Source organism: Leuresthes tenuis, unplaced genomic scaffold (assembly GCF_036924035.1).
Source record: "Leuresthes tenuis unplaced genomic scaffold, fLeuTen1.0.hap1 SCAF_15, whole genome shotgun sequence".
NCBI lineage: Eukaryota > Metazoa > Chordata > Actinopteri > Atheriniformes > Atherinopsidae > Leuresthes > Leuresthes tenuis.
The window spans coordinates 981,376-1,008,281 of NW_027325369.1; the positions used below are offsets into that span (position 1 = coordinate 981,376).

General features: G+C 46.9%; 2 protein-coding genes across 4 annotated transcripts in view; one reads left to right on the top strand and one right to left on the bottom strand.

Annotated features, from left to right (window-relative positions):
* Window positions 1–10,409, top strand: part of jmjd7 (jumonji domain containing 7) — a 172,935-nt gene extending 162,526 nt beyond the window's left edge. Inside the window, exons 2-10 of one of the 2 annotated variants that reach the window (XM_072365307.1) lie at window positions 634–696; window positions 781–934; window positions 2,959–3,097; window positions 3,170–3,284; window positions 5,863–5,919; window positions 9,322–9,417; window positions 9,520–9,596; window positions 9,670–9,829; window positions 10,083–10,409. In XM_072365307.1, the coding sequence (XP_072221408.1) occupies window positions 648–696; window positions 781–934; window positions 2,959–3,097; window positions 3,170–3,284; window positions 5,863–5,919; window positions 9,322–9,417; window positions 9,520–9,596; window positions 9,670–9,829; window positions 10,083–10,171 (936 nt within the window). In that variant the 5' untranslated portion in view covers window positions 634–647 and the 3' untranslated portion in view covers window positions 10,172–10,409. Of the gene's footprint in view, window positions 1–551; window positions 697–780; window positions 935–2,958; window positions 3,098–3,169; window positions 3,285–5,862; window positions 5,920–9,321; window positions 9,418–9,519; window positions 9,597–9,669; window positions 9,830–10,082 lie in introns of those variants that run through there. The other variant, XM_072365308.1, reaches the window with a different exon arrangement.
* A 4,192-nt stretch (window positions 10,410–14,601) lies between these two features.
* On the bottom strand, window positions 14,602–25,470 carry fbxo34 (F-box protein 34). 2 transcript variants are annotated; one of them, XM_072365299.1, is made up of 3 exons: window positions 25,274–25,470; window positions 20,218–20,375; window positions 14,602–17,772 (listed from the first exon to the last, which is right to left on the bottom strand). In XM_072365299.1, the coding sequence occupies exon 3, from the start codon at window positions 17,763–17,765 to the stop codon at window positions 15,906–15,908; it is 1,860 nt and encodes a 619-aa protein (XP_072221400.1). In that variant the 5' UTR covers window positions 17,766–17,772; window positions 20,218–20,375; window positions 25,274–25,470; the 3' UTR covers window positions 14,602–15,905. The 2 variants fall into 2 exon arrangements, with proteins under 2 accessions (XP_072221400.1, XP_072221401.1); XM_072365300.1 differs by lacking the exon at window positions 25,274–25,470 and having other exon boundaries at window positions 20,218–20,710.
* Window positions 25,471–26,906: the final 1,436 nt, after the last annotated feature.

Sequence of the window (26,906 nt, forward strand, 5' to 3'; positions counted from 1 at the left end):
GCTTTTAGTGAGGATTTTGAGACAAAAGTGAGAGTTTTAAGTGCCACAGTGTCTTTCTTTTACCTAAGTCAATCACCGTGGTAACTGATGCTGAACACACGATCTGCCCTGGAGACGGTTTAGAGTTCAGACTAAATCAAATGTAAACCATTTTTCCAGACAGAAAAACTAAACTGAAACATTCAAACACTGACACGACAACAGTCAATGGCGGCTTTTCAGTGTGCTGAAACATAGGTCAACTAGTTCGATTTGACAGGCAGGCCTGTGTGAACCACCCAAAGGAATCAAAGTTCTATCTTATCTTATCTAATCTATCTTCTTTTCAATATGATTTGAACTGTCAACTCTGTTCTTCTTACAGTCTAACTGACTGTAACTCTGAGCACAAGCTGCTGCAGAGCAGGGGATGTGTTCTGCATCTGTTTCCGTGGATTAAAAGAGAAAAGCCTTGGTGTTACCGCTGTTGGCTCAGGGCTGCAGTTCACCCTCCGTCCAGCAGGGGGAACTTGTTCAAACACGTCAGAAGGTTACCTCTACGCATGCGCACATTTGATAAACAAGAAAGCATGGTGGCACATCGTTGGGAAATACGCGATCGGCAGCGAACTTAGTAGTTTTAATTGCTGTGAGATCGGCATCTATTGATGGAGTCAGTGGAGAAACGACTGGCGGAGTTTTCACTGGAGGCTCACGGTGAGAAGCCTGCAGATCCCGTCACAAGCTTCCGCTCAGTGATCAGAACTCCCCTCACTGCTGATGATGTTGATTACCTTTCAGAACTTTATCTAAACCTGTCGGTGCCGTACCTGGACGAGCCACCGGACCCGCTGCAGTTCTACCGTGACTGGATTGGCCCAAATAAGCCCTGCGTCATCCGCAACGCCTTCAGCCACTGGCCGGCTCTGTCCCGGTGGACCCCGGAGTACCTCAGGTGAGGACGACACACAGTGGTGACCCGCGCAGACTGCTTTTTATCATTATTATCGTTAAATACGTGTCATTCAGAGCAAAGATCTATTTTGCAGCAGCATAAGCGCAGTTCCAGCACACTGCACTTACTGACCTTTGACACGGCACCAAAGACCTTGTGTTGCTGAGTCCAGCCTGCAGGCAGCAGCCGTCAGGACCCTGTTCACCTGGAACAACTCTGTCAGACCACCTCTCTCATGGCTGCAGCATCTCGGTCTCTCCATCTTTTGCTCCTGACCTCCACCTCTGATCAGAACTTTGGTCTCACGCTTCCTCTTCTTCTTTGCTGCAGGATGTACCTTTTGTTGATTGGACAGAGGGTGACAGGAGGGGTGAGTTTTTTAATTTTCAGGAGGCTTGTGAGCCGTTTCATGTTCAGTTTTTTTAGATTCACAAAAGCAACGTCAGCTCAGTGGTCAGCTGTGGGTGGTTTGGTCTCAGGTTCCTTGGAAAGATGAGGCCTTATCTGCCAGGAAATGAATGTGGTTGTGTTTGGACTGCTGCGGCTCTCAGTACCGTGGCTTGGACCAGTTCAGCGCTCACAGCTTGCTCAGAAGCATTGGATTTGTCTGAGCTGAACCCGTTTTGCCTGAGTTGGAGCACGTTGCATATTCCAGGCCACTCAGCCTCCTCCCATCACCGGCTGTTTCTTTGCAGAGCTTTAAATTTGTGGGAATTCTTCCTTCTTTTCTGTATTTGTAGTTGTTTTGGATGCTGCTGTTTTCAGCTTTTCCAGCCTTGCAGGGCCGTTGTCTCGTATTATTTGCTGCTACATGGGGCTCATGTTACCTCAGATGGATGATTACAGTCTCGCTCACATGTCCAGAAGCGACTTTTCTCTTTCAGGCTTGATGATAATGTTAATCAGCTCCCCTGGTAAAAAGTAACCCACCTTTTGGGAACCTTCTCTGACGGGTTTCTGTTTCTGGGAAGCTTCACGGTTTAGCCTGAACAATGGAAATAGCATTCTTCCATATAATTTTCTGGGTGATCCACTCCATGATGAGTCTTATTTGCTCAGCAGGCATTGTTCATGAGCAAATATCAACCTGCCAGTTGGTACTCGTTGGTGTCAGCTTTCTCCATCAGGTCCAGGCTGGAGTATGCAGGGCATGAAGGTCTGTTTCCACCCGCCTAGTGTCATCATCTGGGACGGAAATATCATCAACTACACAGAGAATGAGAACAGTACGGACTCATTTGTGAGCCTGGAGCCTGGGGCCTGGAGCCTGGAGCCTGGAGCCTGGGGCCTGGAGCCTATCCCAGCGGGTGGACGAGAGGCGGGGTGCACCCTGGACAGGTCGCCAGTCCATCACAGTGAAAAAACAACGCTATTGTTACAGATTAAAGGTGTAGCTGAGAGGAAGATGTGGCAGAAATCGTCAGAACACCATCAGTGTTTCGGCTTGTTGGCTTTCTAGTTTTCTGATGTTCTTTTGAAAGCTTAATGAACCACTCCAACATGCAAAATGCTTTTCCTGTTGCCATGGTTACACATTATGAGAGATGAGGGGAAAAAAAAATAAATGCCAGAGTTGCCAACTCAGAAAAAAATGTATCAGCACAGCATCCAAACCATGATGAAAATAACTTCCACAGAAGGAGAGAGCTGCTGCTGCTGCAGCCTCCGGTGCGGCGCCACTTCAGAGCGTTACAGCCGGTTAAAAGGTCAACTTCTTCACTTTTCCTGGTCACCAGCTGAAACGTGGCCGTGTTTAGCAGCAGTTGCAGTTGTTACTCACTGTGCCAGAGTCCACCTGAGCTCACAGCTGAGGGCCACAGTGCCGCCACATCTCTCAGTTTGGTATTTTTATTTTTAACTCATCCCTGTGGGAAACTCTAAGGAAAGTCTGTAGATGAAGTCAAGATGGAGTCGAACCACCGACCTTCTGACTGGCAGGCGGCCGCTCCGCCTCCTGCTGCGGTTCCTGCTCATAAACTGAATGAGCACATCAGTCCAGCTGTGACTCAGTTTGCTTTCTGCAGGGAGAAGATTGGGTCAAAGGTCATCAGCGTGGCCGTGACTCCTAACGGCTACGCCGACGCTGTTGTGGGCGATCGCTTTGTGATGCCTGAGGAACGTCAGATGAGCTTTTCTTCTGTGCTCGACATCCTCGAAGGCAAGGTGAGCCTCTGCGCCTGGACTCCTCGCAGCTGTGTGAGTGGCTGCTGGGTAACGCCGGACTGACTGTTTCAGGTGCAGAGAGGCGGCGTCTTCTACATCCAGAAGCAGTGTTCCAACCTGCTGCAGGAGCTGCCAGAGCTCATTGATGACCTGCAGCCTCACGTTCCCTGGATGAGCTCGGCCCTCGGTGAGTTCACATTACTGGGCATGCTCAGATAAACCTTCAATCTGCATGAGGCCAAACTCTGAATTAGTGTCAAATAAAGGCAGTGAGAGTCATTTGGGAAGAGTAAAGAGTTTTTCATGTGCTGGCAGCTGGTAGCTGGCAGCTGGCAGCTGGCAGCTGGCAGCTTAGACTCCCCGACGTCAGCTGATCTGACGGTTGGAGCTGCGGGCTGCAGCTGGGCACCAGAAGGACAGCTCATCAGACAGTGTTGATGCAAACAGCCCTGAAAATGTTAAAATCTCAAATGGGTATAATTGAAAATAGGTTCAGGAATGACACGGTGGAGCAGCGGTAGGAACGGGCCTGTTAGTAGGTTTGATTATTGTAAAAGCATCTTTAAAAAGTCAGTCAGACACCTGCAGCTCATCCAGAACTCAGCTGCTGGAGTCCTACTGAGACCAAAGAAGTGGAGCACATCAGTCCAGCTGTGAGGTCTTTCCACCGGCTGCCGGTCCATCAGAGGATAGACTTTAAGGTTCTGCTGCTGGTCCATCAGAGGATAGACTTTAAAGTTCTGATGCTGGTCCATCAGAGGATAGACTTTAAAGTTCTGATGCCGGTCCATCAGAGGATAGACTTTAAAGTTCTGCTGCCGGTCCATCAGAGGATAGACTTTAAAGTTCTGATGCCGGTCCATCAGAGGATAGACTTTAAAGTTCTGATGCCGGTCCATCAGAGGATAGACTTTAAAGTTCTGATGCCGGTCCATCAGAGGATAGACTTTAAAGTTCTGATGCCGGTCCATCAGAGGATAGACTTTAAAGTTCTGCTGCCGGTCCATCAGAGGATAGACTTTAAGGTTCTGATGCCGGTCCATCAGAGGATAGACTTTAAAGTTCTGCTGCCGGTCCATCAGAGGATAGACTTTAAAGTTCTGATGCCGGTCCATCAGAGGATAGACTTTAAAGTTCTGATGCTGCTCCATCAGAGGATAGACTTTAAAGTTCTGCTGCCGGTCCATCAGAGGATAGACTTTAAAGTTCTGATGCCGGTCCATCAGAGGATAGACTTTAAAGTTCTGATGCCGGTCCATCAGAGGATAGACTTTAAAGTTCTGATGCCGGTCCATCAGAGGATAGACTTTAAAGTTCTGATGCCGGTCCATCAGAGGATAGACTTTAAAGTTCTGATGCCGGTCCATCAGAGGATAGACTTTAAAGTTCTGCTGCCGGTCCATCAGAGGATAGACTTTAAAGTTCTGATGCCGGTCCATCAGAGGATAGACTTTAAAGTTCTGATGCCGGTCCATCAGAGGATAGACTTTAAAGTTCTGATGCCGGTCCATCAGAGGATAGACTTTAAAGTTCTGATGCCGGTCCATCAGAGGATAGACTTTAAAGTTCTGATGCCGGTCCATCAGAGGATAGACTTTAAGGTTCTGATGCCGGTCCATCAGAGGATAGACTTTAAAGTTCTGCTGCCGGTCCATCAGAGGATAGACTTTAAGGTTCTGATGCCGGTCCATCAGAGGATAGACTTTAAAGTTCTGATGCCGGTCCATCAGAGGATAGACTTTAAAGTTCTGATGCCGGTCCATCAGAGGATAGACTTTAAAGTTCTGCTGCCGGTCCATCAGAGGATAGACTTTAAAGTTCTGATGCCGGTCCATCAGAGGATAGACTTTAAAGTTCTGCTGCCGGTCCATCAGAGGATAGACTTTAAAGTTCTGATGCCGGTCCATCAGAGGATAGACTTTAAAGTTCTGATGCCGGTCCATCAGAGGATAGACTTTAAAGTTCTGCTGCTGCTCTATAAAGCTCTGACCTCTGACCTCCTGACCCACTATGAACCTCCCAGACCCCTCAGGTCATCTGGATCCGGTTCTTTATCAGTTCCCAGAGTCAGAACCAGACCTGGAGAAGCTGCATTCAGCTTCTATGCTCCACATGTCTGGAACAAACTCCCAGAAAGCCTCAGATCAGCTGAAACTCTCAGGATTTAAGTCCAGGCTGAAGAAACATCTATTTTCAGCTGCATTTAAATAAGCTTGAGTTTCAAAACGGAATCATATTTTAACTATTGATTTCATCTTTCATATATATAATTTTTTTCTGATTTTATCTATTGTTCTTATTTCCTTCTTTTGTTTAAATCCTGCTTTTTATTTCTTCTGTTTTAATGTCTCTGTAAAGCACTTTGAATCACCTTGAATTGTACAAATAAACTGGCCTTGCCTTACAAAGGTAGCAGCTGGTTTGATTCTTTAGCAGCACAATCAGCATATCGATGCCACAAATTCATACTAAATTTGTACTCTTTGCCATCCACGAGTGTAGCACAGTGTAAAGAACTGCTCCCCCCACCTCAGGCACTTTAACATTACACCACACACACTGCTTCATAGACTTCTGTATGTTGTTTCTTCTTCGACATTCTGCAGGAACTCCAGCTGGGATAACAGAGACATAACCTTTGTTTTAGTGCTCAACCTTAGAAAAATGATTCCAGCTTTTGGTTTGTGAACACACAACCACTGCAGCTCCTACACAGTTGTTGTGGCATCAGCTGCTCATGTTTTATCTTTGTTTTCTTCCATTAGGAAAGCTTCCAGATGCAGTCAATTTTTGGCTTGGAGACATGAATGCTGTCACATCCAGTAAGATGCCATCACCACACATTGAACTGTAACACATGTCTGACGTTCATATTCTGAGCACTTTTCATACAAACAGTGCAAATCCAAATAAAAACAACAGAAACAATAAAAGGGAGCATTAAAAACAAGCTGCTAAACCACCTCTAACCCCAGAGGAAACGTTATTGACCATAGATCTTATAAATCTGGTAGATTTGGAACAAGAGACACAAAATCTTAAAAAAGGCCTCAACATAGATGAAATGAAATGCAATACCTTAGAAATAAAACGAAGGATAGACAACGGAAATGGCAGTTAGCAAAACGATGAAATGAAAAATAAACTAGAATTAAGTCAATAAAACTGAGTTAGAGACAAGCCTGTGAGTGCTCTAATGCCAGAGGGTAAAACGGGCAACTGGAAGGCTGTTCCACTGGAAGGCTGTTCCACTGGAGGGCTGTTCCACTGGAGGGCTGTTCCACTGGAGGGCTGTTCCACTGGAGGGCTGTTCCACTGGAAGGCTGTTCCACTGGAGGGCTGTTCCACTGGAGGGCTGTTCCACTGGAGGGCTGTTCCACTGGAGGGCTGTTCCACTGGAGGGCTGTTCCACTGGAAGGCTGTTCCACTGGAGGGCTGTTCCACTGGAAGGCTGTTCCACTGGAAGGCTGTTCCACTGGAGGGCTGTTCCACTGGAGGGCTGTTCCACTGGAAGGCTGTTCCACTGGAAGGCTTTTCCAATGGAGGGCTGTTCCACTGGAAGGCTGTTCCACTGGAAGGCTTTTCCAATGGAGGGCTGTTCCACTGGAAGGCTGTTCCACTGGAGGGCTGTTCCACTGGAAGGCTGTTCCAATGGAGGGCTGTTCCACTGGAGGGCTGTTCCACTGGAGGGCTGTTCCACTGGAGGGCTGTTCCACTGGAAGGCTGTTCCACTGGAGGGCTGTTCCACTGGAGGGCTGTTCCACTGGAGGGCTGTTCCACTGGAAGGCTGTTCCACTGGAGGGCTGTTCCACTGGAAGGCTGTTCCAATGGAGGGCTGTTCCACTGGAGGGCTGTTCCACTGGAGGGCTGTTCCACTGGAGGGCTGTTCCACTGGAGGGCTGTTCCACTGGAGGGCTGTTCCAATGGAGGGCTGTTCCACTGGAAGGCTGTTCCACTGGAGGGCTGTTCCACTGGAGGGCTGTTCCAATGGAGGGCTGTTCCAATGGAGGGCTGTTCCACTGGAGGGCTGTTCCACTGGAGGGCTGTTCCACTGGAAGGCTGTTCCACTGGAGGGCTGTTCCACTGGAGGGCTGTTCCACTGGAGGGCTGTTCCACTGGAGGGCTGTTCCACTGGAAGGCTGTTCCACTGGAGGGCTGTTCCACTGGAAGGCTGTTCCAATGGAGGGCTGTTCCACTGGAGGGCTGTTCCACTGGAGGGCTGTTCCACTGGAAGGCTGTTCCACTGGAGGGCTGTTCCACTGGAAGGCTGTTCCACTGGAGGGCTGTTCCACTGGAGGGCTGTTCCACTGGAAGGCTGTTCCACTGGAAGGCTGTTCCACTGGAGGGCTGTTCCACTGGAGGGCTGTTCCACTGGAAGGCTGTTCCACTGGAAGGCTGTTCCACTGGAAGGCTGTTCCACTGGAGGGCTGTTCCACTGGAAGGCTGTTCCACTGGAGGGCTGTTCCACTGGAGGGCTGTTCCACTGGAAGGCTGTTCCACTGGAGGGCTGTTCCACTGGAAGGCTGTTCCACTGGAAGGCTGTTCCACTGGAGGGCTGTTCCACTGGAGGGCTGTTCCACTGGAGGGCTGTTCCACTGGAGGGCTGTTCCACTGGAAGGCTGTTCCACTGGAGGGCTGTTCCACTGGAGGGCTGTTCCACTGGAGGGCTGTTCCACTGGAGGGCTGTTCCACTGGAGGGCTGTTCCACTGGAAGGCTGTTCCACTGGAGGGCTGTTCCACTGGAAGGCTGTTCCACTGGAAGGCTGTTCCACTGGAGGGCTGTTCCACTGGAGGGCTGTTCCACTGGAAGGCTGTTCCACTGGAAGGCTTTTCCAATGGAGGGCTGTTCCACTGGAAGGCTGTTCCACTGGAAGGCTTTTCCAATGGAGGGCTGTTCCACTGGAAGGCTGTTCCACTGGAGGGCTGTTCCACTGGAAGGCTGTTCCACTGGAGGGCTGTTCCACTGGAGGGCTGTTCCACTGGAGGGCTGTTCCACTGGAGGGCTGTTCCACTGGAGGGCTGTTCCACTGGAGGGCTGTTCCACTGGAGGGCTGTTCCACTGGAGGGCTGTTCCACTGGAAGGCTGTTCCACTGGAGGGCTGTTCCACTGGAAGGCTGTTCCAATGGAGGGCTGTTCCACTGGAGGGCTGTTCCACTGGAGGGCTGTTCCACTGGAGGGCTGTTCCACTGGAGGGCTGTTCCACTGGAGGGCTGTTCCAATGGAGGGCTGTTCCACTGGAAGGCTGTTCCACTGGAGGGCTGTTCCACTGGAGGGCTGTTCCAATGGAGGGCTGTTCCAATGGAGGGCTGTTCCACTGGAGGGCTGTTCCACTGGAGGGCTGTTCCACTGGAAGGCTGTTCCACTGGAGGGCTGTTCCACTGGAGGGCTGTTCCACTGGAGGGCTGTTCCACTGGAGGGCTGTTCCACTGGAAGGCTGTTCCACTGGAGGGCTGTTCCACTGGAAGGCTGTTCCAATGGAGGGCTGTTCCACTGGAGGGCTGTTCCACTGGAGGGCTGTTCCACTGGAAGGCTGTTCCACTGGAGGGCTGTTCCACTGGAAGGCTGTTCCACTGGAGGGCTGTTCCACTGGAGGGCTGTTCCACTGGAAGGCTGTTCCACTGGAAGGCTGTTCCACTGGAAGGCTGTTCCACTGGAAGGCTGTTCCACTGGAAGGCTGTTCCACTGGAGGGCTGTTCCACTGGAAGGCTGTTCCACTGGAGGGCTGTTCCACTGGAGGGCTGTTCCACTGGAAGGCTGTTCCACTGGAGGGCTGTTCCACTGGAAGGCTGTTCCAATGGAGGGCTGTTCCACTGGAAGGCTGTTCCACTGGAAGGCTGTTCCACTGGAAGGCTGTTCCACTGGAAGGCTGTTCCACACAAATCTGCTTCCACTCATAGTTTTCCTGTATACTTTGATTTTGGTGATATTATTTTGAAATGTTGGAGGATTGGAATGTAAGAAAAACTAAAACGTCCCCATTTTCAGAGCTCTTAAATGTCTGAAAAGTGGCCCTGACTATTAACTGCTGTTTGAAGCTTGTTAGCAGCTCACAAGGTTAGAACCACTGGTTCCACATCTCTTAACAATGTCTTAAAGATTGTGTTAAAGCTTCATTATAAAAGTAAGTAAAGCAGTCATGTAAATGTGGTGAAACAGAATCGGTTCCCTCTGAAATGAAGTGGCAGTACATAAAAACAAAACAGCAAACTTTCTTTTCTTTCAGTGCACAAAGATCCCTACGAGAATCTGTACTGTGTCATTTCTGGAGAGAAGCACTTCATCCTGCTGCCCCCCACGGACAGACCCTTCATCCCCTATGGTAACCTCACCAACCACCCTCCAGCATTGCTGTGGTAAGCATCCACCTACTGTAACCGCGGTAGCCGCCTCTCGCAGTAACCACGGTAACCGTGTCTGTCAGGTGTGTACCAGCCAGCTGTTTACCATGAGCAGGATGACGGTGAGTTTGAGGTCGTCGACGAGAAGGCCTCAGAGAAGGTGTGTTCAGGTGCATATGTGCTGATAACTGCTTGAAGCACTGTAGGCCTCCCTGACACCCTCCCTCCATCAGGTCCCTTGGATCCCTCTGGACCCTCTGGACCCGGACCTGGAGCGGTACCCACAGTATAGGGAGGCTCGGCCGCTGCGCTGCAGCGTGAAGGCGGGAGAGATGCTGTACCTGCCCTCGCTGTGGTTCCACCACGTCCAGCAGTCGCATGGTTGCATTGCAGGTACACACCTCTGAATGCATCACATCTCCTTTTTACAGCCCAGACAGACGCCTGAACACACCATGGCATGCATCACAAGGCATACTGCGTGTGCCTTCACTGTACAGTCCATCATTCAGTGATTCAGCCAATCTTCTTTAACTCTGGGGATGAGTTTAAGTCCATAATCTCAAGAAAAGACCCACCTGAATACTCAGTAATGAACATGGTGCTCTGTGGAACCTCATAGTTTTTTATTTGGTTCTCTTTGCAGTGAATTATTGGTATGACATGGAGTATGACATCAAGTACAACTACTTCCAGCTGCTGGAGTCACTGTGTGAAGTCACAGGGTCGACGTGACATCACTGCAGAAGCTCTACAGAAACTTCAGTCTGTTTTCCGACTTCATAAACCTTAACTGATGTTTGATATGTGCAGCAGTGCCCCCTGGTGGGTGGGTGGAGCACTAACAGTGAATTAGGTTGGTATCAAACTGCTGCTTTCAGAATTATTAATTTATAAATGACAAACATGCACAATTAGAGGTTTGAGTGCTGCTGTTATTTTACAATAAAAAGCTCTTGCTATCCGTCATTCTGTTCATGGTTTATTTAACAGATGCAGTGAACACAGATACTGTTATTGGAGCTGTCGCTGCTGTTTGTGGGCAGGTCGGAGCAGGCTGTGTAGCTGCTCTAACAGTTTGTTTCCCAGGTGTGGGTGAAGTGCTGCACAGTTGTGTAACGCTGAGCCTGTTAGGGCAGAAGAGACTGGATGCTGGTCCTCTGTAAGGTTGAACTGAGTGATCATTTTCACTAACTATGCTAGTTTGGGTTATCATTTAGCCTTTTTTATTGTTCCGAAAGGAAGAAAAAGCTGGAGAGCAAAACTGAGTTAAGCAGGATAAGAACTCAGATGAGTTGGCAGCACAGCACCGGATGCTGTCCCAGCTGCCACCAGGCCAGAGGCAGGCTGCACCTGAACAGGTCGCAGTAACAAACGAGACAGACAACCACACTTATGGTCGGGTCAGAATCACCAGTCATCCACACGTGTTTCTCGACTGTGGGAGGAAGCTGGAGTACCTGCAGATATTTAATGCTCCGTTATAAACGGTAACTGTGCCAACCAACAATAATGCCAATGGCATTTACACATTCACATTCATATCTGCTGCTCAGGTACTTATCAGTATGAAGTTATTGCAAAAACCTGAAAAAGCAATCCGTTGAAAGCAGGTTGCAGCAGTGAGAGGCAGACTGGTGCCTGAAGAAAATTTGGATTTGCTGCAGACAACTCAGTGTGATGCACTCCAGGTGGGATTATAAGTGCCATACTGCAAACAAATGCATGCGCCCACTGTCACATGTCGTTTGAGCTGGCCAAAGTAACAGTAACAAACTGAGAACATCCACTCTGAAAGTAGATCCAGATCCACTCTGAAAGCAGAACCACTCTAAGAAGCAGATCCAGATCCACTCTGAAATCAGAACCAGATCCACTCTGAAAGCAGATCCACTCTAAGAAGCAGATCCAGATCAACTCTGAAAGCTGATCCAGATCCACTCTGAAAGCTGATCCACTCTGAAAGCAGATCCAGATCCACTCTGAAAGCTGATCCACTCTGAAAGCAGATCCACTCTGAAATCAGAACCAGATCCACTCTAAGAAGCAGATCCAGATCCACTCTGAAAGCTGATCCACTCCCACTCTGAAAGCTGATCCACTCTGAAAGCAGATCCACTCTAAGAAGCAGATCCAGATCCACTCTGAAAGCAAATCCACTCTAAGAAGCAGATCCAGATCCACTCTGAAAGCTGATCCACTCTGAAAGCAGAACCTAATCCACTCTGAAAGCATAACCACTCTAAGAAGCAGATCCAGATCCACTCTGAAATCAGAACCAGATCCACTCTAAGAAGCAGATCCAGATCCACTCTGAAAGCAAATCCACTCTAAGAAGCAGATCCAGATCCACTCTGAAAGCTGATCCACTCTGAAAGCAGAACCTAATCCACTCTGAAAGCATAACCACTCTAAGAAGCAGATCCAGATCCACTCTGAAATCAGAACCAGATCCACTCTGAAAGCAGATCCACTCTAAGAAGCAGATCCAGATCCCCCCTGAAAGCAAATCCACTCTAAGAAGCAGATCCAGATCCACTCTGAAAGCAAATCCACTCTAAGAAGCAGACCCAGATCCACTCTGAAAGCTGATCCACTCTGAAAGCAGAACCTGATCCACTCTAAGACGCAGATCCAGATCCACTCTGAAAGCTGATCCACTTTAAGAAGCAGATCCAGATCCATTCTGAACGCTGATCCACTCTAAGAAGCAGATCCAGATCCACTCTGAAAGCAGATCCACTCTAAGAAGAAGATCCAGATCCACTCTGAAAGCAGATCCAGATCCACTCTAAGAAGCAGATCCAGATCCACTCTGAAAGCTGATCCACTCTGAAAGCAGATCCACTCTAAGAAGCAGATCCAGATCCACTCTGAAAGCAGAACCAGATCCACTCTGAGAAGCAGATCCAGATCCACTCTGAAAGCTGATCCAGATCCACTCTGAAAGCAAATCCACTCTAAGAAGCAGATCCAGATCCACTCTGAAAGCAAATCCACTCTAAGAAGCAGATCCAGATCCACTCTGAAAGCAGAACCAGATCCACTCTTAAAGCTGATCCACTCTGAAAGCAGATCCAGATCCACTCTGAAAGCAGAACCAGATCCACTCTGAGAAGCAGATCCAGATCCACTCTGAAAGCTGATCCAGATCCACTCTGAAAGCAAATCCACTCTAAGAAGCAGATCCAGGTCCACTCTGAAATCAGAACCAGATCCACTCTAAGAAGCAGATCCAGATCCACTCTGAAATCAGAACCAGATCCACTCTAAGAAGAAGATCCCGATCCACTCTGAAAGCTGATCCACTCTGAAAGCAGAACCTGATCCACTCTAAGACGCAGATCCAGATCCACTCTGAAAGCTGATCCACTTTAAGAAGCAGATCCAGATCCATTCTGAACGCTGATCCACTCTAAGAAGCAGATCCAGATCCACTCTGAAAGCAGATCCACTCTAAGAAGAAGATCCAGATCCACTCTGAAAGCAGATCCAGATCCACTCTAAGAAGCAGATCCAGATCCACTCTGAAAGCTGATCCACTCTGAAAGCAGATCCACTCTAAGAAGCAGATCCAGATCCACTCTGAAAGCAGAACCAGATCCACTCTGAGAAGCAGATCCAGATCCACTCTGAAAGCTGATCCAGATCCACTCTGAAAGCAAATCCACTCTAAGAAGCAGATCCAGATCCACTCTGAAAGCAAATCCACTCTAAGAAGCAGATCCAGATCCACTCTGAAAGCAGAACCAGATCCACTCTTAAAGCTGATCCACTCTGAAAGCAGATCCAGATCCACTCTGAAAGCAGAACCAGATCCACTCTGAGAAGCAGATCCAGATCCACTCTGAAAGCTGATCCAGATCCACTCTGAAAGCAAATCCACTCTAAGAAGCAGATCCAGGTCCACTCTGAAATCAGAACCAGATCCACTCTAAGAAGCAGATCCAGATCCACTCTGAAATCAGAACCAGATCCACTCTAAGAAGAAGATCCCGATCCACTCTGAAAGCAGATCCACTCTAAGAAGCAGATCCAGATCCACTCTGAAAGCAGATCCACTCTAAGAAGCAGATCCAGATCCACTCTGAAAGCAAATCCACTCTAAGAAGCAGATCCAGATCCACTCTGAAAGCAGAACCAGATCCACTCTTAAAGCTGATCCACTCTGAAAGCAGAACCAGATCCACTCTGAAAGTTGATCCACTCTGAAAGCAGAACCACATCCACTCTGAAAGCAGATCCAGATCTACTCTGACAGCTGAGCCACTCTGAAAGCAAATCCACTCTAAGAAGCAGATCCAGATCCACTCTGAAAACAAATCCACTCTAAGAAGCAGATCCAGATCCACTCCGAGAAGCAGATCCAGATCCACTCTGAAAGCAGATCCTGATCCACTCTGAAAGCAGATCCAGATCCACTCTGAAAGCAGATCCACTCTGAAAGCAGATCCAGATCCACTCTGAAAGCTGATCCAGATCCACTCTGAAAGCAGATCCAGATCCACTCTGACAGCTGATCCAGATCCACTCTGAAAGTTGATCCACTCTGAAAGCAGAACCACATCCACTCTGAAAGCAGATCCAGATCCACTCTGACAGCTGATCCAGATCCACTCTGAAAGTTGATCCACTCTGAAAGCAGAACCACATCCACTCTGAAAGCAGATCCAGATCCACTCTGACAGCTGAGCCACTCTGAAAGCAAATCCACTCTAAGAAGCAGATCCAGATCCACTCTGAAAGCAGATCCACTCTGACAGCTGAGCCACTCTGAAAGCAAATCCACTCTAAGAAGTAGATCCAGATCCACTCTGAAAGCAAATCCACTCCGAGAAGCAGATCCAGATCCACTCTGAAAGCAGATCCAGATCCACTCTGAAAGCAGATCCAGATCCACTCTGAAAGCAGATCCAGATCCACTCTGAAAGCTGATCCACTCTGAAAGCAGATCCAGATCCACGCTGAAAGCAGATCCAGATCCACTCTGACAGCTGATCCACTCTGAAAGCAGATCCAGATCCACTCTGAAAGCAGAACCACATCCACTCTGAAAGCAGATCCAGATCCACTCTGACAGCTGATCCACTCTGAAAGCAGATCCAGATCCACTCTGAAAGCAGATCCACTCTGAAAGGAAGTGAAAAGAAACCAGAGTCCAGTCGTTGTTTTAATGTAAACAAGATGATAAGGCAGTTTATTAAAGCAAAACATCTTTCCCAGCGAAAGCTCCACACAGCCAGCAGACAGACACCAACAAGCTTTAAAACACAAAAATCTCCTTGATATTCATATTTATTATAATTTCTCCCCTGATATTCCTTTTTAAATACTCTGTACAGTCCAGCTCCTCCTCCTGCATCTCAGACCCAAGGCCACAGCTTTCTTTTCCCTCTAAGAAAGAAGATGCTGATGCACACAAGTCTGATATGACCAAAAACAAGGTGCAGATGGTGAAAACGTCTTGTCCTCCGAGGCTCACCTGACAGCCCGTAACAGCTGGATGGATAAGTCTCACGCTTCTGCTGTGATGGATGAATTCAGTCTGCTTGTGCTTTTATTACTTAAAAAGAGAAACAACACTCACCGTCCAGGATCTATGAGATGTTACGGATCAAATGGGGAACCAGGGCAGTTAGCCACTTTGGACCAAGCCTGCCGTTCTTATTACCGTGTTTGACAGACTTCAGACTCACTCAGACTGAAGCCTCAGAGTAACCCCATCCACTGATTCTGTCCTCCACATGTGGAAATAACTGCTGATATGTTTAAGTCTTGCTTAACAAAATGAGAGGCTGCTGCAGGTTACTGCTGGATGCTGAGCTCCTCTGAGAGAACAGCAGGAAGTGGTTTATAGGCTGGCTTAAGCTTATTTAATCTGTCTTAAATGTTCCAATTTAAAGTCTAATTAAATGTTAAACTGTATATATGCCTGCAGCGCATGGCATGGACTCCTGCTTCCTCTGGGAATGAAAAGCAACTGCAGATCAGTCAAAGATAAAAAGGCAGCAGTTGAGTCTGTCTGAAACTGTAAGAGTGGAGGCCGCGAGGTGATGGTCTGAGCAGCAGGGGGCACCACTCTGCATGAACCGGGTCCCCTCAAATGTTCCCATTTCAGTTTGATTTGAACTAAAAGTTCTACATTCAAATTGGCATTTGTATATTTTTGACTGACAGACCGTGTTCATGCTAAAAATCAACCAAAATCGGTGGTTTGACTTAATCTTTTATCAGTTTTTGCTGGGATACCTGCATGTTCCACACAACATTCACACCGCTCTCTGACTAATAAAGGTGGTTTAAGGAAAAGTGGACTGCAGTTCAAGTTCAAACAGAGCTTCGACGTAATGTCAGTTTATTAAGTCATCGCTCATTCCAGCCACTGAAGCACAACCACCTGATGGAATATTTTACAGCCCGCTGCAGCTGCTCCTTACAGAGGAAGAACTCCATTCAGACTGACCCCGTTTCAGTTGTCATGGTTACAGCTTCCCCTGTAGATTGGCACGTTGATGCTGTGGAATGAGGGCACCCAGCGGTTGTCATGGAGACCCACATTACACCCAGGCGCATCCCTCCGAGCACCGTGGCAACACATCCAGTAGCCGGGACCGTACGGCAGCGCCTGGCAGTAAGGCTTGTGGTGCCAGCGGCACAGCGACACGTCCCCGGGGCCGTAGCGCTTCTTGCACTGCTTGCAGGGGTCGTCACGGTAACGGGGGTCAGACACCCAGAGCGAGTCGGCAGGCCTCACACCGTAGTTCTCGATGATGAAGTTGAAGTAGCTGCAGGTGCACTTAAGCGCAGCGAGGCTCTGTGTTGGCAGCAGCAGCAGGATCTTCACCAGCAGGTGATGCGGCAGCACCAGCAGATACGGCTGTGGAGCCAGAAGCTGCTGCAGGCGCTGACGGAGTTCCAGGAAGTCCTGCGACACCGATGCACTCCGGCCAAGAGGCACTGCGGCAGAGCAGGGAGTCGCACCCACAACCTGCTCCTCCTCCTCCGGGGCCCGACCTGCGTCGCTCCCTCTCTTCTCCAACTGTCTGTCAGAGCCACAGGGGGCGGGGCAGGCCTGGGCCCATTCAGGCTGCAAGTAAAAGCTCGTTCTGTAGTGGGGGGGGCACGGGGCTGCTGTGGGAACAGCCTCAGCAGAAGGCAGAGACAAAAACAACAAACCTGGCAGAGGCTCCTCCTTCTCAGGCTGAAGGGGCGGAGCTACCGTCTGTTTCTCTGAGACACTGCCTGCATGTACATCCCCGTCACCTGGAGAGGGGGGCGTGGCCAGCTTCTGAGGAAAGCTGATTGGTTTCTGACTCAGAGACTCAGACAACGCTGCAGCTGATGATGGTGACAAAGGCCGGCAGGGGGTGAAGATGGGATCCCCAGCAGCCAGCAGCACCCGGCCCACCGTCCTCCTCAGGCTGTTGCTCCTTGACAAACCTCCCTCTGTCCTCCTCCTCAGACACTCCGACTCCAGCTTGGCCACCATTTCTGACACCCTGATGTTCTCTGGCTCCTCCCCCTTGATCTCAGGGGGTGTCATTTTGGACAGCGTGATGGTCGTGGAGCTCCTCTGGAGAGCAAGAAGAGGTTTCAGGTCCGGCTGTTGCTCACTCGCCCTCTGCTCCAAAAACGCCACCATCTCCACAACTGACACCTTGTGCTTGTCCTCATCGCCTTCCACTGCCCCCAGAGTCGGGTCCGGCTGCTGTGGAGCCGTTTGTTCCTCCAGGAACTGGCTTCTCTGGTCCTGCTGGAGCTTGTGGCTGTTTGCAGACCTGCGGCGCCTTTTGGCCGTTGAGTTTTCCTCCCAGCTCCCCTTGGCCTTCACAGCCCGTGACATTCCTGTCATGGCGGCGGTGTTTGTGCACGCCATCAGCATTCTGTCGTGGGTGCAGAGGCTGCTGGCCGGAGTGCGTTCACAGCTTCCATCCCCATCTTTCCAGCCCCGCTCTGAAGCAAAGATGGCAATCTTCTCACGGACATGTCCGGGTGTGATGACGGTCCATATGTTCAGAGCAGCATCAGCGTCCTCCGTCCTGGTCGGATACAGTCCAGGCGTGTCGTTCTCACTGGATGGCGCCTTCAGCTGGAACGCAGCCACGCTGCTAATGCTGTTGGCTGTGCTGGTGCAGCGGAGTGTGTTGGTGGAGATGATGCTGAACGGGTGACGGCTGGTGCTGAAGTTGCCGTGGTTACTGCTGAAGGTCCTGGGCAGCCTCCCCTGCTGGTTGACAAACTGACTGCTCCACTGAGGTGATGTCTGAACTCTGGCTGTGTCCAAACGCAGCTCTGAGCACGTGACCTTCGGATAGGACTTCAGATGCATGATGGACCTGCGACAGAGAGAAGGTGGGGAGGGACAGCTGATTATTTAAAAAAAAACACTGTCCTCCTCCCGTTAATTGGTGGGAGTCAACTGGTGTTCATTAAGAGGCACAGAATGGTTCAGATTTCTTTAATCCTTGATCTTTTATTACAGTGTCCCCTGTGGTTCATCTCGCTGTGTGTGTTTACACTTATTCAACAGATGTTGGACAGATGTTGTGTGTTTACACTTAGTCAACAGATGTTGGACAGATGTGTGTTTACACTTATTCAACAGATGTTGGACAGATGTTGTGTGTTTACACTTATTCAACAGATGTTGGACAGATGTTGTGTGTTTACACTTAGTCAACAGACGTTGGACAGATGTTGTGTGTTTACACTTATTCAACAGATGTTGGACAGATGTTGTGTGTTTACACTTAGTCAACAGACGTTGGACAGATGTTGTGTGTTTACACTTATTCAACAGATGTTGGACAGATGTTGTGTGCTTACACCTATTCAACAGATGTTGGACAGATGTTGTGTGTTTACACTTAGTCAACAGATGTTGGACAGATGTTGTGTGTTTACACTTATTCAACAGATGTTGTGTGTTTACACTTATTCAACAGATGTTGGACAGATGTTGTGTGCTTACACCTATTCAACAGATGTTGGACAGATGTTGTGTGCTTACACCTATTCAACAGATGTTGGACAGATGTTGTGTGCTTACACCTATTCAACAGATGTTGTGTGTTTACACTTATTCAACAGATGTTGGACAGATGTTGTGTGCTTACACCTATTCAACAGATGTTGGACAGATGTTGTGTGCTTACACCTATTCAACAGATGTGTGTTTACACTTATTCACCAGATGTTGGACAGATGTTGTGTGTTTACACTTATTCAACAGATGTTGGACAGATGTTGTGTGTTTACACTTATTCACCAGATGTTGGACAGATGTTGTGTGTTTACACTTATTCAACAGATGTTGTGTGTTTACACTTATTCAACAGATGTTGGACAGATGTTGTGTGTTTACACTTAGTCAACAGACGTTGGACAGATGTTGTGTGTTTACACTTATTCAACAGATGTTGGACAGATGTTGTGTGCTTACACCTATTCAACAGATGTTGGACAGATGTTGTGTGTTTACACTTAGTCAACAGATGTTGGACAGATGTTGTGTGTTTACACTTATTCAACAGATGTTGGACAGATGTTGTGTGCTTACACCTATTCAACAGATGTTGGACAGATGTTGTGTGCTTACACCTATTCAACAGATGTTGTGTGTTTACACTTATTCAACAGATGTTGTGTGTTTACACTTATTCAACAGATGTTGGACAGATGTTGTGTGCTTACACCTATTCAACAGATGTTGGACAGATGTTGTGTGCTTACACCTATTCAACAGATGTGTGTTTACACTTATTCACCAGATGTTGGACAGATGTTGTGTGTTTACACTTATTCAACAGATGTTGTGTGTTTACACTTATTCAACAGATGTTGGACAGATGTTGTGTGTTTACACTTATTCACCAGATGTTGGACAGATGTTGTGTGTTTACACTTATTCAACAGATGTTGTGTGTTTACACTTATTCAACAGATGTTGGACAGATGTTGTGTGTTTACACTTAGTCAACAGATGTTGGACAGATGTTGTGTGTTTACACTTATTCAACAGATGCTGAATAAGTGTCCTATAACAGTCGTTGCACTGAATGAGTCTGTGGCAGGAAATGAGTTCAGAGGGGAATATTATGGATTACTTCCTGAACCAGTATGGACACAAAAAAGCGATGATTCTTTCTGACCAATCAGCATTCGGCAGTGTTTCCACATCACTGTGTGGTATCACCTCAGCTTGCTTGGGACCAAAGAAGGCTTCAGATAATAGTGATGTGGTATGAAAAATCAAAAGAAGAAAAAAGAAAGCCATACCATATCAAACCGTGCCGTTTACTTTAATGATCATACCGGTTGAAGAATGGAGGAGGCCGACACTGGAAGTATCTGCAACTGCTTTTACATCGATTTACTGACTTTAACATCATGTTTGCTGTGCTTTCCCAGATTATGGATTACTTCCTGGACCAGTATGAAAACAAAAAAGAAAAACAACAGAGCTTCTCAGTATGGAAGTCCTACATGAGGGCCCTTTTCTATGCTTTGGGACCCACTGCCTCAGTCCATGTCCAATCCACCTGTAAATAGTGTTTTTGCTGAATTTAAACTGTGACATTTTGCCTTTTCTTGACTAAATCCAGCTGCTGCTGCTGCAGAAGACAGTCACACCACTCAGATGTCAAACAGGTGTGTTTGTTAAGGTCTCTAAGACTGTAAACCTCGTGGAAGTCACAGTAAGCTTGACCAAAGGCCTCGAGCACCTTTGATTCATCATATGCTCGTCAGCAGCATGTTAAGATTACACTAACAATAGTCACCTTTGCAGAATATGTTGATTGGCTGGTGGTGGCGTTGGGGTGTGGTCCTGGTTGGAGTGACGGCTCCTCTGGTCCTTCAGCTTCACATGCTGCCTCTCCTCCGTCTCCACTAGCTTCTCCAAAGCACTCAGGACATAAAACACACTTGAAGACAAACACTGCACAAAGACACAAACGCATACATTATTAACACAGAGGAAACCAGAAAACCTGTGTCACACCTATCTGTGTTCATCCTATTTTTCACTGAGAAGTCAAACCAAACTGTTTTCTTGTCTGTACTAAGTGTATTCAACCAAACAGATGTACAGTTGCTCTGCTTTTTTTCCTGTAGGTACAAGAGGAGTAGGTCAAAAAAATCGGTAGATACCGAGTTCAGTGTCTAAATAGGTATTCATTTGATACCAGTTTCGCTGTCGGGTCAACCAGCTGATGGAAAACCAAGGGAAGTGACAAAACATTACCTGGGACAAACGTTTTTAGCAGCTTTGCTCTGGATTACGACCTGTCCAGGGTGACCCCGCCCTTCGCCCGATGATTGCTGGGATAGGCTGGAGCCGACGGACTGACGGTATAGAAAATGGATGGATGGATGGATGCTCTGGGTTACAAGCAACCGATTTGCCTCCTGCCTAACTGATGACCAAGGAGAGAGAGCACTTTGCCTAGAGGTTTGCATTTACTGACACGCACTCACTCACTTTTGACTGGGAACACAACATATGTTATGTCTTGGCACTACAAAATTTATATGGTTTCATCACAGTGCTCTTAAAAAATATTGAAATATAGCTCTCTGTGATAAAAAGCACAAAATGTTTCATCTGAGTATGCGTTATAGTCAAAATAAGACCATTATAATGGATTTTTAAACGGGTTGTATGGCCTCAGGTCAATGAGGCCTACAACCTATGAAAAGCTACTTCTTCAGTTGATTCCACTAAAAAGCAAAAAGTCAAAGGAGCCCTCTCATAATGAACCTCAGCATGTCTCTGGTGTTTCCCCTAGACTCTGCTGACCCTAAGCTGTATTGGTTGTTCTGTTTGACCTCGACTGTTGCCTTCATCTTTGCTGGTATTTTTAGTGACTGTAGGACTGTTTAGGTGAGTTTGTCTGCTGAATCTGCTAGAGTGTCTTGTCCTGCCTCCACCTCTGGCACCCTCTTTACTTTCATTATCCCCTACCAGAACCAGGGTTTGAATCTAACTCCTACTTATCTTTACCTCGTCTAGTTCTACCCCCTACCTAACCAGGGTTTGTATCCCCACCCCGCTGTGACTGGTGTGCAGTTGGTGAGAGGCTGGGGCAGCTTGTGGCTGTGGAAGAAAAGATGGTTGTGGTGGTGTGAGGAGCAGTGATGGCTGGCATTAGGGGAGTAACTCTGGGACACCAGTGATCACTGTGTAGCCTCCTGGAGGAGTCCTGGCCCAACTGGACGAAACACTGATGAAAGGAGGTTCCCACCTGATGACCCCAATGACATGTTGGTCAGCACTGCTCACTGGTCTATAGGGATTTAGATTAGATTCAGGTTTCTTGTGTTTGGTTTGAATTCATCCCTGCTGTGTGTCTCATCCCGCATGTCACTGTCTGCACTGCCAACACCATCCTCAGGGCCATCTCCACATTTGGTGGCAGAAATAGTGGTAGCATCAAAAGTAAAATATCATTTTTGGGGTATTTTGAAGCACCTGCCTTAAGCCTTATTCTTTTTTTTCCCCAGGACTTTCAACCGCTCTGTTCTTCAGTATTACAGATAAGGGACTGGAAAAAAATGTAACCATAGTTAACTTGAGATTTTAAAAGTTAAAAACACCCCCTTCCTGGTACCCACCTACCTACCCAACCTGGGCCAGTAATGCACAGTCTGCACCGTTTGATGAAGTCACAAACCCATGGACTTTAAACTGAATTACCCTTTCTTTATTATTTTAACACGTTTATTGGCCCAGTTGGTCATGGGCCCACCAGAAAAACTCCCAGTATTCTCGATGGCCAGTCTGTCCTTGAGTTTAAAAGAGTGAGGATGATAACTTCCTGTATGTTTTTGAAGAAGCTTTGTAAATAGCCCAAGAATAGCCCAATGTTTGAGTCTACAGGAGGACAAGGCAGATCATTTAACATGAGAATACAAAGTTCAATGGTGGCTGAGAGTTTTGAGGCTTATGATGAGCGTCAGTGACTAGCCTGAATAAAGGGCATATAGGCTCAAATTTAGCACAGACCCAAGTGGCCGAAACAAATGTCTAATCTGTTCCCATTTCAAAAGAAAGATCAGACTGGATTCTAAAGAAAAAAAACCTGTTGAACTGCATGAAAATTCATTATCAGCTCAGTGATAGTGGCACATGAAACACACAGCACTCCTTTTTTTTATCTTTACCTCATAAACCGTGCAACCATTGTATGTCAGAAGGAGATCCCTGTCTGCTGATTCCACATCTTATCGTCATTATCAACTCAGGACTGCTGTGTCACAGATCGAATGAAGTCGGACGACTACAAGCTTCTGACTGGATGACTCAGGCGGTTGAGGAGCTGCACAGTTTTAAATGTGCCCCTCTGCAGCGTTGTGACTGTGAGACTGGCTGCCATTAACACCCTGATCTCTCTCTCACATCAGTCATATTTTTAGGTTCACGCAGTCTCTGAGATTGGTCCTAAATGGGACATTTTGATGTTCTTAGAACAATGAAAAAGCATGTTAAGTTAGCTTTAAGCTGAAGGCAGGAGCAGCTCTGTGCTGTAGAAGAAGGCATCTGTCAGTGAAGGTGCCGACCACACTGAAATTACTACATATATGCTGGTCTATATCCATCTAGGGTACTAAATTTTAGCATCAACAAGCATCTAACTGATGCAGACTCCACCCCTGAACCACAGCGAGTGGAAGGAGTGATCAACATGCTTTGATTCTGCATTGAAGAACATGGGAAGATTTGCTTTGTTGGTTTTATTAACAAACTTTGAGGTGTGCTGTACGTATTAAAGGTTTATTGCAGCGTAGATGCAGCACAGCACAGCTTAATATCAGCAGCATAAAAGTGAGAAATGATTTCTGATACTTCTCCATCAAGACTGATAAACAGAATGAAAAGCTGTGGTCCAAAGGAACATCCTCAGTGAGACGGAGGTAGCTAGAAGTTACACACTCTACAAGTTTATAGTGCAGCATGAAGTCTGCCACATCCAGGCCAAGCTGTTGGAGGAAGAAATGAATTCAAAGTTTTTCCATCATAAATCCATTTCTTTTAAATAACATGTAAGAAATATGAGAAACATGAGAGGCAGTCTGAGGTGGAATCACTAGTTTTTGATGTACTTCTTGAACTTATTACAATAAAAACTAATCATAGAATTGAGCTTTTTTTACTCGTTTACATTGATCCCCATCATTCTCCTCACTGAACAGCAATTACTTTGTCAAATTCTGCTCATGATGAGAACACTGAGATGAGGTATTCCTTCTTTGTGTTTAAAGCAGATAAAATGCTAAAAAAGTTCAATCAGGATTATTCAGATTTTAGTGCACTGAGCTACATTCCTGCCTCTTCTCATCAAAATCAAACTGGTGATCCTCATTGAACCAAAGTCAGCGCATCTCTGAGAAGAAAAACAGAAATAAGAATATGAAAGCGGTGCTTTCCTGGCCTTCATACATGTGTGACGCTGCAGTTTGTGGTGCGTTTGCAGATGTTTAAATAACACATGTAGTCTGAGGACTTGTTTGGCAGAAGTGTAGTTCCAAAGCTTCCCAGAATGAAGCGACGGGTGGATCAGACTGGCCCTGAAGTGCTAAAGGTTATGCACACGGTGGGGTGGTCTCAGCTGACACACCCCTGGGTGAGGTGGCTCCCGTTTTTAAGAAAGGGGGTGGGAGAGTGTGTTCAAACTACAAAGGGATCATACTACTCAGCCTCCAGGGTGTTGAGGAGGAGGATTCAGAAAGGAGCAGTGTGGTTTTTACTGAGGGGACCGTGGGAGTTCGACCATCCAGTCTACATGTGTTTGGTAGACTTGGAAAAGGCTTATGGCTGTTAAATCCCTGAGGTATTTCAGCAGCATCTCAGCCCACTTTCAGGCTGCTGCACAGATCTGAAATGGTTACCAACTTCACTTGTGTTGCCCTGCGGTGAAACAAGTCGGTGCTTATTTCATTCTTTTAGCGGAAGCTGTCGGTTTATGTAGTGGAGGAGGCATCGTCAACTAACGCTCCAATTGAACTGGCTCAGATCACAGGGGACGGGGGTGTCTGTATTTGGACAATATCACTTAAATGGCGAGTATTTGATCCAACTGTAAGGACGTGTTGCTCCCAGAGAGCAGCCACACACACCGGCCAGCACCGGTCCCGAAAGGTAAGCCAGTTAGAGGTGAAGAAGACCCTTCTCCGGCTCTGATTGGCTCTGGACACGAAGTTCTTCTTCTATGACTGTATGAGTGTAGGGGAAAAGCACACAAACCGAGAAAGACACACAAGAAGAAGAAGAAAACACATTCAAAAACTAAAAAAAGATCAATTTAGTGTGCTCAAAGACAAAGTTGTTTGCTGCTTGTATGCATGTCAGATCGAGTCAAAGCTAAACCTACTTAAAACACTGCGTGGTTCCGAAATTGAGAGTCCTCTTGCGCACGCGTGGGTCGCACGTCGGTTTGGTGTGTCCGCGGAATTCAGTCAGTCTGATAGAGAGTCTGATAGACAGCTGCTGAGCCTACAGCCTCAAGCTAGCAACCGAGCCGGAACAGGGCCTCTGCACCCCCGCCACTCTGCTACCAGCAGGTACTGAACAGAAAGCGGACCGAGCTGAGTGAATGACTGAACAAACTCCCCCGTAGCGTCCGACGCACACACAAACAGCCACTTACGCAAATAAACTTCCCGAGCCGCAGCTGGCTGCAGCCATTGGGAGACATTAACAATGCTACAGTTGGCTAACCTTGGTGGCTAACTGCCACAGAGCCAGGGAACCAGCGAAGTACCTTTAAACGAAGATTCGATTATGTTTTCACATAAAGATGGTGTTTAAGTGGAGGAGAGGCCGAGGGTCACACTAACCTGAAGGAGGAAATTTCACCGTCTCCGTCCGCTGGAAACTGCTGACAGTCGGCTAAAGTCCCCTTTCCTGGTTCCTGCCGGTGTATATCCCTGCTGTTGTCAGATAATGCACCCAGTTCTTCAGAAAGGGTACTTTCAACGTCTTTTTAGTGGAGCACCGCCGTTACAGAAAGTGTTCGCCTCACTGAGACTCAGCACTTACGTCAATCTACAGCGCTGCGTCATGACGTCACGAGTCTGCAAGAGGGTTGTATGGCGAGCAGTTGGATGTAAATGTAAATGTAATTTATTTATATATACAGCCCTTTACAACAATCCATTTCGGTGTACAAAAGTGCTTTACAGCAGATAATAAATAAAGAAAAGAATAAGTACAAAACAATAAAATAACAGTAAACGCAATAAAATACAGCAAAATTGAATAAGATAATATAAAAGAGTCACCATTCTATGTATAAAAACATGTATAAAAGGATGTATAAAACACTTACTAAAAAAATCCTGACTGAGTTTATCATAATTCATGCATGAGAGGGTTAATCTAACCACACCAAGTCAAAAATCCGTCACAAATGTCATGAAAGGTATCCACAAAACGTATATATATATATAGTATATATTTATATAGTTTTCAGTTGATGTGTATCTACATTTCAATTTCAAAACATTTATTTAAGCCTCGAAAATCATTGAGGTTTCCCTCATTTACAATGATGTGGAGGTACAACAACAGACAAAACAAAACGAAGATTAAGACGAAATGAAAACATTATGTATGGAAGCGAATCGTAACCATAATTCAAATTAAAATGCATTTGCAGAAATGCTTTTTCATTTTAAGAATGTGGCTGCATTAGTGGACTCATAAATAAAATTAGTAATCAATAATTCCACTTGCATTTGCATTTTCTTCTTCAAGACTGCACATTTTTGCTTTTTCGTTTTCAAAGTCCTGCCCATGATTAGAAAACGAAAAAGCAATCTGAGCGGCGCAGCAGAGTGACGTCAGCTCTTCTTCAGCTCCCTGCTGACTGAGCTACCCATCCCGCTCGGTAGGGGGCGGTGTGCACATCTGCATTGCATTACATTGCAAATGTGCCGGGAAACTGATTGAATTGCCGGGTTTTTAGAGGACGCATCACATCAAATTGTGCAAACACTTAGAATTAGCTGAGCAGGTAGAATCTAATAATATATCTGGGTGTGATGCCCGTGGCCGAGTAGAACAAGTCAGGGAGCTTGGCTGCTTACTCTGCCGTCACAGATTTACACATTAATGAGGTTGCCATTGTAAACCTCTGTTTACCAACCATCAACATCCGTTCAGTCCATTGAAAGCTATTTATTAAATGGTTTAAAAATAAAGGAAATAGCGGATGGACAAATGTTCGGCTGTTCACTGAGTTCTTTACCAAATTTGGTAAATTCGAAACCACCATTCTGAAACAATCTACAGGATGAATCAAAACCCAATATTAGATAATATCTGAATAAGCAGAGACTGATCAACCGTATCGAAAGCTTTTGATAAATCAATAAAAACAGCTGCACAATGTTTCCTCTTTTGTGTTTCCAGAGAGGTAACAATATAATTTACAGCCAATGTGACAGCAGAGATTGGTACTATGCATAG

What these genes read in the sequence shown, in the direction of transcription:
- fbxo34 (XM_072365299.1), bottom strand. Translation starts at nt 17,765, where the DNA reads ATGCATCTGAAGTCCTATCCGAAGGTCACGTGCTCAGAGCTGCGTTTG.